The sequence below is a fragment of the Papio anubis genome, chromosome 2 (genome assembly GCF_008728515.1).
Source record: "Papio anubis isolate 15944 chromosome 2, Panubis1.0, whole genome shotgun sequence".
NCBI classification, from domain to species: Eukaryota; Metazoa; Chordata; class Mammalia; order Primates; family Cercopithecidae; genus Papio; species Papio anubis.
Genome location: NC_044977.1, coordinates 123921384 through 123937618, shown reverse-complemented (window position 1 = coordinate 123937618; position 16235 = coordinate 123921384). Strand labels below are relative to the sequence as shown.

The following is a 16235-nucleotide window of genomic DNA, read 5'->3' as shown; positions in this document are numbered from 1 at the left end:
CAGTTTTTCAGACACAATGAATCCTTCTGAGTTTCTCTTCAAAAGGTTTAGCCTGTTAACTTCCTTACCCTTTGTTCTCCAACTCAACTGTCTTGTTTCTCCTTGCCAATAGTTGCTGTAAACAGCCTACCCTCTTCCCATCAGTTCTAATCAATAAATGACATCTGTTCACTTGGCTACCTGTACACATTGTTCCCTTGAAACCGCACGTCTCACACGCTGCATCACTGTACCTCACATTCCCCTCCCTTCCATATTTAGAAAAATATTTACAAGTAGCCAGTCAGATCAGCTCAGATTTTGCAGTCTGACCCCAGCCCATGAGGGAAGAACACAGAAATAGGGCTAGCATTAAAGATATTAAAACGCCCTGGTCTCCTTTGTTTGGTGTGCACTTGCGAACTTGATTGACGCGAGTGGCACCCTCTTGCAAAAGTAAATTGCCTTGCTGAGGAAACTGAATTTATATTCGAGTGCTGTTTCTTTTGAGGCATTGTAAATTCATTTATCACAATTTGGTGGCCTGCAGGGGGAGCCCATTCTCCTCTGGGGAGGGATCTCTCGTCCTTTCTCATGAGATGGCGCACCCCGTTGCCTCATTGTGGTGGCCTCAGGGTGACGAATCAAGACCCACCCAGTGTGATGAATAAACCCGGACTCTCAGCAACTTGGGAAAGGAAGACGCCAGCAGCTTGGGAAAAGGGGACTCATATACCACGGCGGCCAGTTAAACTCTGTGCACAGACCAAGGTAAGAAAAGTCGCAGGGGCGACAAAGTATTTCCTTGGTGGTCGGGATTCTGGAGGTTGAAAGTGTGTGAGTGGTAACAAGCACTACTGCTCTGCGGAGTGAGTGAGTCCAATCTGCGGTTCCATGGTCACCTCATATGGCTTATGGTGGCCCTTTGGGGGTCCTGTCAGGGCTTATACTGACCCACCATCCATGCTAAGAGGGATCTGAAATACTCCTGCAAGGGAAGTGGTCACAGTGGAGGAAGCAAAAGAAGGGTGCAAGGAACCTCCAACAGGTGGGGCTAAGGACAGGCAAGAGATTCCTCATACAAGGGAATTGATCCTTAATAAGCCTCCAGGGAAGGATAGGCAAGAAATTTCTAATACGATAAAGCAACAAATGATGAAATATTGCTGTTTTATTTGGACCCAGAGTCCTCTCCTCAAACTCTCAATCTTCTCGCCAAAGTTTGGGTCAAATGAGAATGTAATGTGTCAACTCCTAATTCAACATGTAAATGATAAAAGTTCAGTGTTCTCAAGAGAAACTGGACTCTACTCTTTGTTAGAGACAGGGACCTGTTCTCCTCTATCCCTTAAAAACAACTGGGGAAAAACCCAATCTAGCACTGCACAATGAAGACTCAGAAAAGCTGGTTCCCATGACTAAGGACTCCAGAGCATGGGATCCCCTAGAACATTTTCCGCCACTCATTGCCCCAATCCTTCCCCGCAGGCAGTCGCTGCTGCCCCAGATCTTGCCCCGGATCCTTCCTCTGCTCACGTTATTCCTCCTCCTTACAATTCTGATTCTTGGGAATCATCATCCCATGAACCTGTTCCCTCTCAGCCTAAGTGCCCCTCCCTGAAGGGACTCCAACGTGAAGTAGAACAATGTAAAAGAGATATCCAAAATTTCCCATTTCCCTCCACATCTGTGGAGTCAGCTCTGACTCTCTTCCCCTTGAGAGAGGTACCACAAGGAGGGGGTGCTATCGGCTTTGTAAGTGCTTCCTTAACTAGTTAACAAGTCCGGAATTTAAAGAAGGAACTTAAACCATTATTAGATGACCCTTATGGTGTAGCAGATCAAGTTGATCAATCTCTGGGACCTCAGTTACACACCTGGGTTGAGTTAATGTCCATTTTAGGCATTCTCTTCTCTGAGGAAGAGAGAGGGATGATCCGTAGGGCTGCTATGGCAATTTGGGAGCCTGAACACCCTCCGGGTCAAGATGTTCTTACCACAGATCAAAAGTTCCCTGGCCAAGGCCCCCAGTGGGAGAATAATAACCCAGCTCACCGGGAAAATATATAAGACCTAAGGGAGATGATAATAAAGGGAATTAGGGAATCAGTACCCTGAACCCACAACCTCTCTAAAGCACTTGATATACAACAGGAAAAAGATGAGGGGCCTATGAAATTTCTAGACAGATTGAAGGACCAAATGAGACAATTTCAGGCCTCAACTTAGAAGACCCCCTTGGACAAGGAATGTTAAAACTCCACTCTGTCACTAAGAGTTGGCCAGATATTTCAAAGAAGTTACAAAAATTAGAAAATTGGGAAGACCAACCTCTTAGTGGTCTTCGAATTAGACCACTTAATGGTCTAATCCCGAATTAGAAAAGGAGAGACAAGCCCTTTCCCTCATGACCTCTGAGGAGGAATAGGGGGCTCAGGGGCTCTGTCTCTTTTACTTCAAGTCCCACCAGGAGTCCTTGATAAAATTGGAAGTTGGACCCCATCATGAGCTTATCACCTTTCTAGTCAATTCAGGGGTCGCTCCCTCCTTGGTATCCCTCCATCTGACATTGCCTGCTCTTCAGAAGACCTTTTAGTCTCTGGGATAAGAGAGGAGCCATTTAAAGAAAAAGTCTTAGAAAGTACAGAAGTTAAATTCTAAGATTGATTGACTCATATCCAATTTTTATTGATCCCTGAGGCAGGAACTAACTTATTAGAAAGAGACTTAATGTTGAAGTTAGGCATAGTCTTACAAGTTAGCCCAAAAGGTTTCCCTGCCTCATTAAATTTACTCACCACCACAGATGAAAAATGTATTTATTCAATGTGAAGGAAACCAAGGAAAACTTCAGATTCCCACAATCCACGTCAAGCTAAAAACCCCCGAGGAAGTGGTGAAGAGGAAGCAATTCCCTATCCCTTTAGAAGGACAGATAGGATTAAAGCTCATAATTGAAAGTCTCATGAAAGATGGGCTTCTTGAGCCTTGTATGTCTCCTTATAATACCCCAATACTGCCCATCAAGAAATCAGATGGGTCATACCAGTTAGTACAAAATCTTAGAGCTATCAACCAAATAGTCCAAACTATTCTCCCCATTGTCCCTAACCCTTACAGTATTCTCAGTAAAATTCCATGTCATCATCAATGGTTTACTGGAACAGACTCATAGGATGCTTTTTGGGCATGTCCCCTAGCTGAAGATAGCTGAAGCACATTCGCTTTTAAGTGGGAAGACACCCAGTCAGGGTAAAAACAACAGTATTGGTGGACAGTTTTGTCCCAAGGGTTCGCAGACTCACCCAACCTCTTTAGTCAGATTTTAGAACAAGTGCTAGAAAAGGTTTCTGTTCCAAAGCACATTTGCATGCTCCAGTATGTTGATGATATCTTCCTATCAGGAGAGGATGTAGAAAAACTAACCAGTTATTCCATACATATCCTTGATCATCTACATTCCGAGGGGTTATGAGTCTCAAAGAAAAAGCTTCAGTATGTAGAACCTGAGGTCAAATATTTAGGCCATTTAATAAGTGCAGGCAAGTGGAGAATAGAGCCAGAGCAAGATGAAGGCATCGTGTATTTACCCTTGCCTCAAACTAAACATGAGCTCAGAAAATTTCTAGGATTAGTTGGATACTGCCGCTTTTGGACTGACTCATATGCCTTACACAGTAAGCTGCTATACCAGAAGCCTGCTCGAGAAAAACCTGACTATCTCCTGTGGACTTCTTAGGAAGTCAACCAAATTGAGGAATTAAAAGAAAGACTTATGACTGCCCTAGTTTTAACTTCGCCTTATCTAGAAAAGTCCTTTCACCTTTTCGTCAATGTAAATAATGGAGTGGCTGTAGGAGTGCTTACCCAAGAGCATAGTTGCTGCCGGCAGCCTGTAGCCTTCTTATCAAAGGTTTTAGACCCAGTCACTTGTGGATGGCCTCAATGCATCCAATCTGTTTCTGCTACAGCAATATTAGTTGAAGAAAGCAGAAAGTTAACTTTTGGGGGAAAGTTGACTGCAAGTACACCCCAAGAAGTTAGAGCAATACTAAATAAAGAAGCCGGGAGATGGCTTACCACTCCAGAATCCTGAAATATGAAACCACTTTGCTAGAAAAAGATGATTTAACATTAACTGCTGATAATTCACTCAACCCAGCAGGTTTCTTAACAGGAGATCCAAATCTAAACAGGGAGCACCTATGTCTCAATTTAATTGACTACCAAACAAAGGTTAGACCAGACCTAGGGGATACCACCTTCAAAACAGGATGACACTTATTCATAGATGGTTCCTCCTGGGTGATTGAGGGAAAAAGACACAATGGGTGTTCAGCAATTGATGGAGAAACTCTTGAAGAAACAGAGTTAGGCAAATTGCCTAATAACTGCTCTGCCCAAACTTGTGAGTTGTTTGCACTCATCCAAGCTTTAAAGTGATTGCAGGAAGGAACCATCTATATTGATTCTAAATATGCCTTTGGGATGGCCCACACATTTGGAAAAATTTGGACTAAACAAGGTCTTATTAATAGAAAAAGCCAAGACCTCGTTCACAAGGAGTTAATCACCCAAGTATTAGATAACCTTCAGTTGCCCGAAGAAGTAGCTATTGTTCATGTTCCCGGACAACAGAAAAACCTTTCTTTTGAAAGCTAGGGAAACAACTTAGCAGATCAGATAGCCAAGCAGACTGCCTTTTCATCTGGAACACCTGTCTTTCACTTAACCTCTTGTCTTCCCCTACTGCAGTCCCTGTCTTCTCAGCCATGGAGAAAGAAAAATTAATAAAAATAGGGGCCAAAGAAAACTCAGAAGGAAAATAGGTATTACCAGACCAAAGGGAAATGCTATCCAAACCCCTCCTGAGAGAAATCCTGTCTCATTTCCATCAAAAGACCCATTGGGGACCCAAAGCCATGTATGACACAGTTCGCAGAGTTTACGGATGTATAGGAATTTATACCTTGGCCAAACAAGTCATGGAGAGTTGCATAATATGTAAAAAAAACAACAGACAAGTTATAAAGAAACCGCCCTTGGTAGGGAGGAATCCAGGGCTAAGACCATTCCAAAGTATTCAGAGTGACTACACTGAAATGCCCCTAATAGCTCATCTAAAGTATTTGTTATTAATAGTAGATCACCTTGCTCACTGGGTTGAAGCTATTCCCTTTTCAAATGCAATGGCCAATAATGTAGTAAAAGCACTAAATGAAAATATAGTGCATAGATTCGGACTAACAGAGAACATTGACTCAGACAATGGAACCCATTTCACAGCACACATCATTAAAAAGTTGTCCCAAGACCTAGACATTAAATGGGAATATCATACACCTGGACATCCATCTTCATCAGGGAGAGTAGAAAGGATGAATTAAACTTTAAAAAATCACTTAACCAAATTAGTTGTAGAGACTCGGTTACCATGGACCAAATGTCTTCCTATTGTCCTGTTAAGAATCCAAACTACACCTCAAAAGGATATAGGCCTTTCCCCTTATGAAATGCTCTATGGACTGCCCTATGTACACTCCACTACCTGTATCCCTACATTTGAGACAAAAGATCAATTCCTCAGTAATTGCATATTTGGTCTCTCCTTTACCTTCTCTTCTCTTAAAGCCAAAGGTCTCATGGTACAGATGCCACCCCTACAGTTCCTGGTCCATTAGCACCAGCCCAGGGATCACATCCTCCTCAAAAGCTGGAAAGAAGGAAACCTTGAGCTGGCCTGGGAGGGACCCTACCTAGTGCTCCTGACCATTGAAACTGCAGTCCAGACAGCAGAGAAAGGATGGACCCATCACACTCAAGTCAAGAAAGCACCGTCACCCCCGAAGTCATGTGCCATTATTCCAGGGGAAAATCCCCCTAAAACTAAAGTTAAGAAAAATTTAACTATCTTCCATCTATTTTATTACTCTTTCTTCTTTTCTCCTTCCAATGCTGACCACCTTGTCATTAATGTAGCTAAATCAAACACACCCCAAGTTATTACGTTTGATGCTTGTCTAGTCATACCCTGTAGAGATCTCCAAAGTCAGAGGCAACTCTCAGCCTCAGAAAAGTATGTCCGCCCCTTTAAAGTGAAAGGCTCCCCCTATCAAGACTCTTGTTCCTTAACAAATATAGAAAAACAAGTCTGTCATAGCTGGAATGATGTCCTGTTGATAACCGAATATCAAGGCTGGACCTCATCAGCGGGTGGTTGTATGGTGAATGTATGGTTTATCCTTAAAACCATACATTCATTTCACTAAGGAGAGCACCTCCCCTAATTGCCAGTATAACCGATGTAATCCCATATAAATTTCTATTCTCATTCCCACATCTACTGATCCTAAACCTACTTTAAGTCGCTTCTATGACACAGGAGCGCACAGAGCTCAGAGAGTCTTTTGAAATGCGTTTTATTAATCCTTCATTCTCTTCACCCCCTTCCTTCTCTTCTCCTTCTGAGCTTTCTTCTAATCAGACTGCCATCTCTTCTGTACCTAATGATAATACTAAAGTAGATATTGTAGCAGAAGATGATGTAAGGCAAACTTCAGCAATTGAAACAGGATATCAAGATGTAAATGCCTGGTTGGAATGGATCAAATATTCTGTCTCACATTAAATAAAGGCAATTGTTATGCTTGTGCACTTGGCCGGCCAGAGGCCCAGATCATCCCCTTTCCACTCGGATGGTTTCCCAGTTGACTGGGCATGGGCTGCATGGTAGCTCTCTTCCAAGATTCCATGGCTTGGGGCAACAAATCATGGCAACCTCTCTCTCTGCTATATCCCAATATCCAACACCCTGTGGGTCAGCCCCCGAGGGCCATTCAGCTTCTGTCTTCTGATGTCAATTTCACCTCGTGTCTCTCATAACAGAGGGAGAATTTAGTGTTCCTTGGAAGCTTAGTGGGATACAGTGATCTTAAACCTTTCCAGGAGCTTACTCTTCAGTCTCCCCTTAGTCATCCTCAAGCAGATGTGTGGAGGTGTTGTCGTGGACCCTTACTGGACACTCTGTCAGGTAACTGGAGCAGTACTTACGCTTTTGTCCAATTGGCTATCCCTCTCACCCTGGCATTTCATCAACCAGGAAAAGAAAAAACACAAAGCCATAAAATAAGAGAAGCCCCTTATGGGTCTTTTGACTCTGAAGTTTATTTAGACACAATTGGAGTACCACGGGGGGTACCTGATAGGTTCAAAGCCCGAGATCAAATAGCTGCAGAATTTGAATCATTATTTCCATGGGTAACTATTAATAAAAATGTAGATTGGATTAATTATATCTACTATAACCAGCAACGATTTATTAATTACACTAGAGATGCTGTCAAAGGAATAGTTGAGCAATTAGGACCTACTAGCCAAATGGTTTGGGAAAATAGAATGGCCCTAGACATGATGTTAGTTGAAAAAGGTGGAGTTTGTATTATGATGAAAACTCAATATTGCACCTTTATCCCAAACAATACTGCCTCTGACAGAAGCATAAGAAAGGCCTTACAGAGACTGACTGCTTTGTCCAATGAACTAGCTAAAAATTCTTGAATTGATAGCCTTCTTTCAGGATGGCTAGAAAGATGGTTTGGTAAATGGAAAGGAGTCATGGCCCCAATCTTCATTTCTCTTGCAGTCATGATAGGTGTGCTTATTCTTGTTGGGTGTTGCATCATACCATGCATCCGTGGGCTGGTACAAAGGCTTATAAAGACAACACTCACTAAAACCTCCCTTCATGTTCCTCCACCCTATTCAGATAAGCCTTTCCTTTTAGAAGACCAAGTTGAACAGCAAAGCCAGGACATGTTAAAAAGGTTTGAAGAGAAGGGATTATAAAAATTTTAAAGGGAGGAATTGTAAGAGACAATGAATCTTTCTGAGTTTCTCTTCAAAAAGTTTAGCCTGTTAACTTCCTTACCCTTTGTTCTCCAACTCAACTTTCTTGTTTTTCCTTGCCAACAGTTACTGTAAACAGCCTACCTCCTTCCCATCAGTTCTAATCAATAACTCACATCTGTTCCCTTGGTTACCTGTACCCATTGTTTCCTTGAAACCGCATATCTCAAACGCTCCATCACTGTACCTCACGTCCACCTCCCATTCCATATTTAGAAAAATATTTACAAGTAGCCTATCAGATCAGCTCAGATTGTGTGGTCTGACCCCAGCCCATGGGAGAAGAACACAGAAATAGGGATCGCGTTAGGGATATAAAAACCCTATGGTATCCTTTGTTTGTTGTGCACTTGTGATCTTGATTGATAGGAGTGGCACCCTTTTGCAAAAGTAAATTGCCTTGCTGAGGAAACTAAATTTATATTCAAGCGCTGTTTCTTTTGCGGCATCAGAAATTCATTTATAACAAGTTCAACTTAATATTTTTGTAGTGGAAAAACATTTATCTGAAATGTATGATTAATTTTAATTTTATTTTTACTTTTCCTTTTATTAAGTTGGTTAAATGCATACTTAAAATATATTATGGAGTACATAGACCTATTTTTGTAAAATTTTTATCACGTTCCTTCAATCTGTTCATTCTACTAAGTTTATATTCTTATATGTATACTTATATTAACAGTGATGTTTAAAATGATTCTCACTAAATGTTAATAATGGTTATTTTAAGAGTAGTTAGAATTTGTGGTGAGTTTTTATTTTTTATTTTTTGTATTTTTGTATTGCTTTAATTTTTTCAAAACAAAGATGTATAATTTATAGAGAAATAGCAGTCATTATTCTAAGATCAATAAAGGAGGAGACCACTAACAGGAGAACAAGGGAAAAGCAAGTATGGAATATATGGGACCAAATAATTTTCTAGCCTGTCTCTTGGATCAGCAGCTGGCTTCTTTCAAACTGTGTGAGTACCTTTATGATGCAAATACAAGATTAATTCCCCTGATGTTTTGCTACTGAGCCAGAACTTTACATGTTCAAGAATATGGTCACTATATTGCTAGACTAGGTCCACTGAAGTTGGAAATAAAATGCATAGGTATAATTTTTCAAGATATGGTTTGTCAACTAGCAGCACTGGCATCACCTGGGTACCTGTTAGATATACAGAATCTCACCTTACCTGACATACTCAATCGGAATTTACATTGTAACAAGATCCCCTGAAAGATCTGTATAAACATTTAAGTTTGAAAAGCACTGCTTTAAAAGATCTAACGGCTCAGTTTTCCAATAAGGATGTTGAACAGTGGCTTACATAAAGCTATAGAGATTAATCCTATAATGGGTTTGCAGAAAAGAGAAAAAAAGATTTTTTTCTGTGCACATGAAATTATTCATTCCACAATTTAGCTGTGTTTTATAGGCTATGGGGACCATCTTTGGTGTGGCTGGGCATCTACACATTTTTAAACATATTCAGAGTGATGTCAGGGGATTTCCAGGAAAACAGACATAATCGTTGATGGTTAAAGAAGAAAAGGGAAAGCTTTCTTGTTTGCTGGCTTGTTTTGTTAGTGCAAGACATGAAGAATCAGGCTGAGGGTAGAGTTAATTAGCATTATCGAAAGTGAAAAAAATAGCATTACCTGCAAGAGTTGTCAGCACTTGTAATTCTTTTTCCAAACTGTCTAAGGTACATTGATCAGTAGTGTCATATAAGGAAAGCTCCTTCTGGTCAGTAATATCAATATATTCAATTTCTGAAATTTCAGAAGTAGCTCTAGACAATGATTGAGCAGCTGCACTTCTTGATCGACAAGGAGAGGATGAAAGGCAGCTGGAGCTTTCTTTAACAGAGTTGGAAAGTGGAAAATTTGATGTTGAAGGTCTCTGTGATTTCCAATCTAAAATTAAAAGTAAAAAGATTTTAAATCAACTTTTAAAAATTTGAATGAGTAGTTAAAGATACAAGTTACCAGGTCCCTGCACACAGAGAAGTTAAGTTCATGTAACAGAGTTTATGCAAAATTAACTTTGACTATCACCCTTTCTAGCTAACCACATTTTCTTAATCTCAAATTACTTTTCCAATGTCATAAAGAACACTTCTGTGTATTTTTTTCCTAATTTTCCTACATTCAGAGAAAAACAAACTAATTTTAATATTCACAAAGGAAAATATCTATAAACTAAGTCAACTTCATAAAGAAACAACACACAATTTTATAATGTATTCCAAAGCCAAGCACCACGACATGTGTCTTAAATTCCAGGACAATACCACACTATACCTTGCAAGAAAAAAACCCTTAGAAAAAGCATGGTGCCACTTCCTAGTGAACCAATTTTACTTGATGATCTGTAATTTATTCTTACATTTAAAAATACGGCAACAAAACAGACTAATTTACAAAATCTACATTAATATTTGGAAAAACACAGGCTTTAAAGAAATTGAGATCACATCTCTAATTTTCCGAAGGATGAGCTCACTCTCTTCTGGAAAAGTTCCAGAAGCACCCATCTCTCTCAGGTTATTACATTGTTCCACTAGGACAGTCACTACTTTGTCTTGATCTATTTTGAAAGTCAACTTAGCTGGTTTCTTCAGCATGTTTGCTTCTTTCACAGTAGGAAAAAAAAAAATCTCTTCAAATCTTACACTAACACACCATAACTAATTTCTAATTTGGTACTTCTCACAAAATATTACTTAATAAGGCCAAGAGAGTTTTCAAGGTACATATTTAAAAATTTGTAGGGCAGGTAAATGCTTTAATGTAATAAATTATTGTTCTGATTTAGGTAAATATGTTTATAGTAAACATAATTATATTATAAGATAACTTTGCACTCCCTTAACACAAACTGGCTTTGTAAAACTATTAGGTGAGTTAATGTGCAATTGTCATTATCATAAAAACTCTAATTTGATGGAACCTATGCCATAGAACATTGTTTTCATTCTAGCGACTCAATGAAAAATATAAAATTCAAAAAAGTGACTACAGGCGGTCATCATGTATTAAGTATTTAATGACCATTGAGTTGATGTTGTTGTTGTTGTTGTTGTTTGGTTGAGACGCAGTCTTGCTCTGTCACTAGTGCAGTGGCGCGATCTCGGCTCACTGCAAACTTTGCCTCCCAGGTTCAAGCAATCTCCTGCCTCAGCCTCCCAAGCTGGGATTACAAGCACGTGCCACCACACCCAGCTAATTTTTGTTTTTTTTGTAAAGACAGGGGTTCACCATGTTAGCCAGGATGGTCTTGATCTCCAGACCTCATGATCTGCCTGCCTCGGCCTACCAAAGTGGAGTTTATCTTTTTTTAACTCAAAAAAAAAAAAATCTACTTCGAATGTGTCTAATACTTCAGAAGACTCTGAATACAGTATGTAATTATTTAAGCAATTAAAATTGACCAAGGTAAGTTTCAAAGGGTACCAACTTTAATGAAAATTTCAGAAATCAATTCTTAAAATAATTTTTATTGAAATAAAATTATGAATAATTAAAATAAGACTGATCCTTTGTGTCTATTTGTGCTCAGAGAAAAATAACAGGCTAAAATATGCCTAAGTGTTAAAAACATATATATATAATTATCCCTGGGAGTTATTTTTTTAATTTTTATGACTGTAAGTTAGAAATGATTTCCTCTTTTATCTGTAATATGTAAAGAACCATATTTATAGCAATCAAGAACCAAACTCTCCACGTCTACATAAGGAAGCAATAGTAGGGGCGCTAACAGTAGCCGCACAAGTCAGTGAGTGTAACAATAATTCACAATATAAACCAAAAGTTCTACTCTATGGGGTAAACCACATTTTAGTATCTGTACAATGGTATGTCTCAGTCAAGGTAAAATTTAAAGGAATTTACAACTCTTACTTTAAAAAAAACAAACCAAAAGAAAATGCTATGAGTAAGGACTGGACTTCTGCCAATTCACAGAAATGAAGAAAGAAATATTTAATATAATGTAGATGCCCTTCAGAAAATCTAGAAGAGTACAAACACTGACAAGAACCTTTGATTGTCACAGTATTTAAAGGTAATTGATCCCCATTGAGAAAAAGGACACAAAGGACAGGTCAGACTTATGCTTAGCACACAGCAAAGAAACAGACCATCTTTCTTACTGGAAATATGCTCAAAGTGTAATTTAAAGTAATTAAAAGACAGAAAGAGATAGAAGAGGCCTCAATTTGATTACTGATTCTGTTATTGTTCTTTTAAGTCAATATATCATTCTTTCTAATGCTTAATATATAAGGGTATAATGTTGCTGTTAAGTTTAAGATATAAGACAACATTAATACTGGCACTAATTAAAAATGCCATGATTGAGGGGATCATTCCATAATTTAAAAAAAAATCTCAGTTTGTAGATTAAAAGTGTAAGAAGTTACTTCTGGAGTAACGTGCACCATCACTGTCAATGCAATCGTAAGAAATTATTGATTAGCACTGATCAGTTATATTCTAAATGTAACAAAATTAAATTTCCTTGGTGTTAACTAAAGAATATATGCTCTATGATTACTAATAAACTAAGCCAACTTTTGGGAAGACAAAATTCAATAGTGCCTTCAAATTATATGAATGGGTACAATGTTACTGGTAAGGATATAAAGAATAGGAGTAATTCACTGAATACTATTTAATATGATGATAACCGTTATTGCTATTCTAAATACAAAGTTAGAATTAAATAAAATGTAACTATAGCAACATGATTTTAGGTAGTGTTTTAATAACAAATAATATTCTTATCAAAAGACCCAGTATTTTGATCTTAAATAAAGTTTGCAAAACACTATTGTCTAAAGAATTCTTAGAAAATACATTTCTCAAAACATATAGAAATTTGATTTCACAGCACGGTTAAGTGGAAAGAATACTAAACTAGGTAGCTAAGAATGCTATTGTGTTATCCTATAGAATTAGAAATCAGCTTATGACCTGGGAAATACAAAATTCAGGAACTGGATAGTACAATATCTTAAATTTATTCCAACTCTGAGAACTTGTGAATTAATACTCAATCAAATTCAATTATAAAATTATTTATCACCTCCTAAAACTGCCAGGCACTGTGTCAGGATTGGGGTATTCAAAAGTGAGTAAGACATTGCCTCTACCCTCAAGTTGCGCTCCAAACTAACACACAGTTCTACTAGCCTACTCTGCTAATTTGAAAGCACTTACTGAGCACTTATAATAGGCCAGGCCCTGTTCTATTACTGAAGATACACCAACAAACAGGACAGGCTAGTTCTTGATTTCTTTCCAACCAAGGGTAAGAGAGAGCAGGAATAAAGCTAATAAGATGATGTTAAATAGTGATAGCTTTTACAAGAAAGATAAAAGAAGGTAAATGTGATAGAGGGACTCAAAAGACCAGCACTAGATAGGGTGGTGTCGGAAGGCCTCTCTATGGAGGTAGCATCTGCACTGAGGCTGAATAATGGAAAAGAACCAATCATATGAAGATTGAGAGAATGGAGAGGGAAATTTCAGAGCATCCTGGATAAGAGATAAGATCTAATTCTAAGGCTAAGAAGTGAGTAAGAGTAGCTTAAGAACAGAAAGAAAGCAAATGTGGCTACAGTGTAGGAGAAGATGCAGTTAGGAGACATGGGTAGCCAACCAAGGTGTTGCTGTGTGATACATGGTAAGGCATACTTTTTTCTACTTTCTATAGGAATCCATGGAATGCTTTAGGCAATAGAATGGCATGATACAATATATGGTTTATATTTATGGAAAGTATGATTCACTTCCTATAAGCTATAAATATTAATATATAAGCTATAAATATCAATACTGTTATGAGTATAAACAACTCAACTCACTGACTATAAATAGTAGAATATAATGGAAATGAATTATAGCAACATAGTTTTGGGAGAAGTAAAAGTGAAAATAGGAGACAAATGAGAGATTACAGACAAATGACTTGGGCTAATCTTGAATAGTGAAGGTAAAAGTGGTTAGAATTGGGCTCGATGTTAGAGCTGAAATCAGCAGAATCTAAAAATAAATAGGATGCACTGAGTGAGAGGCAAGATGACTCCCAGATTTCAGACTTAATCAATGTTTGGATAGAGTTGCCATTTCCAGAGGCAGGAAGATGGGGTGGGGGAGGATTAAGTTGTGACAGGGATGGGAAGAATGAATGAACTTGCTGCTAAACACACATAGCTATGATGTCTTTACATTCACGGGTTTTTAATTTTTGTGGAAATGGGAATTCCATTATATGCTGGCATACAAGATTTCTGTAATTTGTGACAGAGCCAGGCAATTTTTAGTTTAGTTTAGGCCACTATCCCTGTGAGAGCCATTTCCTAACTTCTCTGACTGGTAAATATTGTAACTTTAAAGACTTAACTGAATGTTACCTGGTCTCTAATATCTTGCCAATCTACATTTTTCCATAGCAAGGTCATTATTTTATCATCCCTATTTCTAAAAAATACCCCACTTATATATCTAACTATTATAGCTAATAGGACATATTATCATTAATTACCTATTAATGTCCAAAAGTAAATTACTCATAGCTCTTTTTATAAAACTTATATGTGATATAGTTTACATATTCACACACACATTTTATATATATCAAAAAATTTATAACAGTTTTCTCAAAATAAGGTATTCAGACTGTCTATATTAGTATAAAAAGGAGTTGTTGTTGTTCAAAAAATAAATGCAATTTCCTAGGCATTATCTCAGCCTTAATTAATCAGAATCCCTAAGAGTCAGATCCAGAAATCTGCATTACAAGAGGTTTCCCAGGTGATTACACTCATACTGACTTTTGAGAAACTTTATACTGGACTCTAAGCTCTTGAGCAATAGAGATAAGAGTTTGTTTTGTATAACCAGTGTCTGGCAGTAGTGCTTCAACAACTTTTTTTTTTTTTTTTTTTTTGAGATGAAGTCTTGCTCTGTCTCCCAGGCTGGAGTGCAGTGGCATGATCTTGGCTTGCTGCAAGCTCCGCCTCCCGGGTTCAAGCAATTCTCCCGCCTCAGCCCCCCGAGTAGCTGGGACCACAGGCACCCGCCATCACGTCCAGCTAATTTTTTGTATTTTTTAGTAGAAATGGGGTTTCACTGTGTTAGCCAGCATGGTCTTTATCTCCTGACCTCATAATCCACCTGTTTCAGCCTCTCAGAGTGCAGGGATTATAGGTGTGAGCCACCATGCCCAGCCAACAAATTTTTTTATAGCAAATTATTGATTTTGACTGATCTGTCCAAACTGATACTTAAAAGCATTTGACTACTGATTTGTAGATTTGTCTTTGTAATAAATTTCTCATAGCATGTATATGAATTTGTTTTCATCAATATACAGTGACTTATAACAGTTTGTTCTGATTGCCTCAGAGGGAAGCAACCTGAATTTTTGAAGTTGACATAGACTTTGATGTAAAAATAAGCATCTAATTATAGAGCCAAAAAAACCCATAAATACATTGTTTTCTCCCTAAAAAGTTTTATATCTGACAGATTCTCAACATAAATGCATATGGAAAGGATCTAAGCTAGCCAGAGAGGTTTAATCATAGATTTTAGGGCAAGAGAGACATAATAAATCTTATATGGAGAGACGAATCATATGCAATTAAATTTCTGCCTTGAAGATAGCCTTTAAACCAACGCAAATAGCCCACTTTCTCAAGTATTCCTCCTAAACTGTGAGCTTAATAAGATCAGGGAATATTACTTATGTATCTCTTTTATCCTCAGGGCCAAGCCAAGTGCTAATATCCTCAATATATATACTGAATTACCTGAATTCATTAGTTATATACTACAACTTCCTACTTTGGCATAAAGCAAACCCATTATAGCTGGTATAATGGGATGACAGTAATGTTCTAATAATACTAGTGATTTTAATGATGTCATATACTCTGTATAAACTCATTAGGAAAGTATTAAAATAGACATTCAGTATGTCAAAAGAATTATTCTATGGAAAATCTTATAATTACTTTGTTTAGAGAATAGAGTTAATGAACTGAAATGAAGATTCCAGGGTCAGTACATACAGAATTATATTTAGAACTAAGCTTTCTCAATCCCGGCAATAAGCATCTTAAGCTAAGTCAATCATTTCACATATGGTTCTGTCTGATCATAATATAGGTAAAGAGTAGGCAAAATCTGGTATAAACATACTGCTTCCTGAGTGAGTAATAAAACTGAGTACGTATTTCATAAGGATTGTTCAAAATATGCCATACTCTTAACTACACTTTGCAAACGTTATTTCCTAATACATTGCTATAGAAAATAACTAAGATGATAATTCATGCCTTTGGA

The 16235-nt window shown here is 38.0% G+C and overlaps 1 protein-coding gene across 8 annotated transcripts in view; it reads right to left on the bottom strand.

Annotated features, from left to right (window-relative positions):
* Positions 1 to 16235, bottom strand: part of ZBBX (zinc finger B-box domain containing) — a 137190-nt gene that overhangs the window by 27773 nt on the left and 93182 nt on the right. For all 8 annotated transcript variants that reach the window (XM_017955734.2, XM_017955735.2, XM_009201412.2 and 5 more), the window contains one exon: positions 9537 to 9794. In XM_017955734.2, the coding sequence (XP_017811223.1) occupies positions 9537 to 9794 (258 nt within the window). The remainder of the gene's footprint in view (positions 1 to 9536; positions 9795 to 16235) is intronic.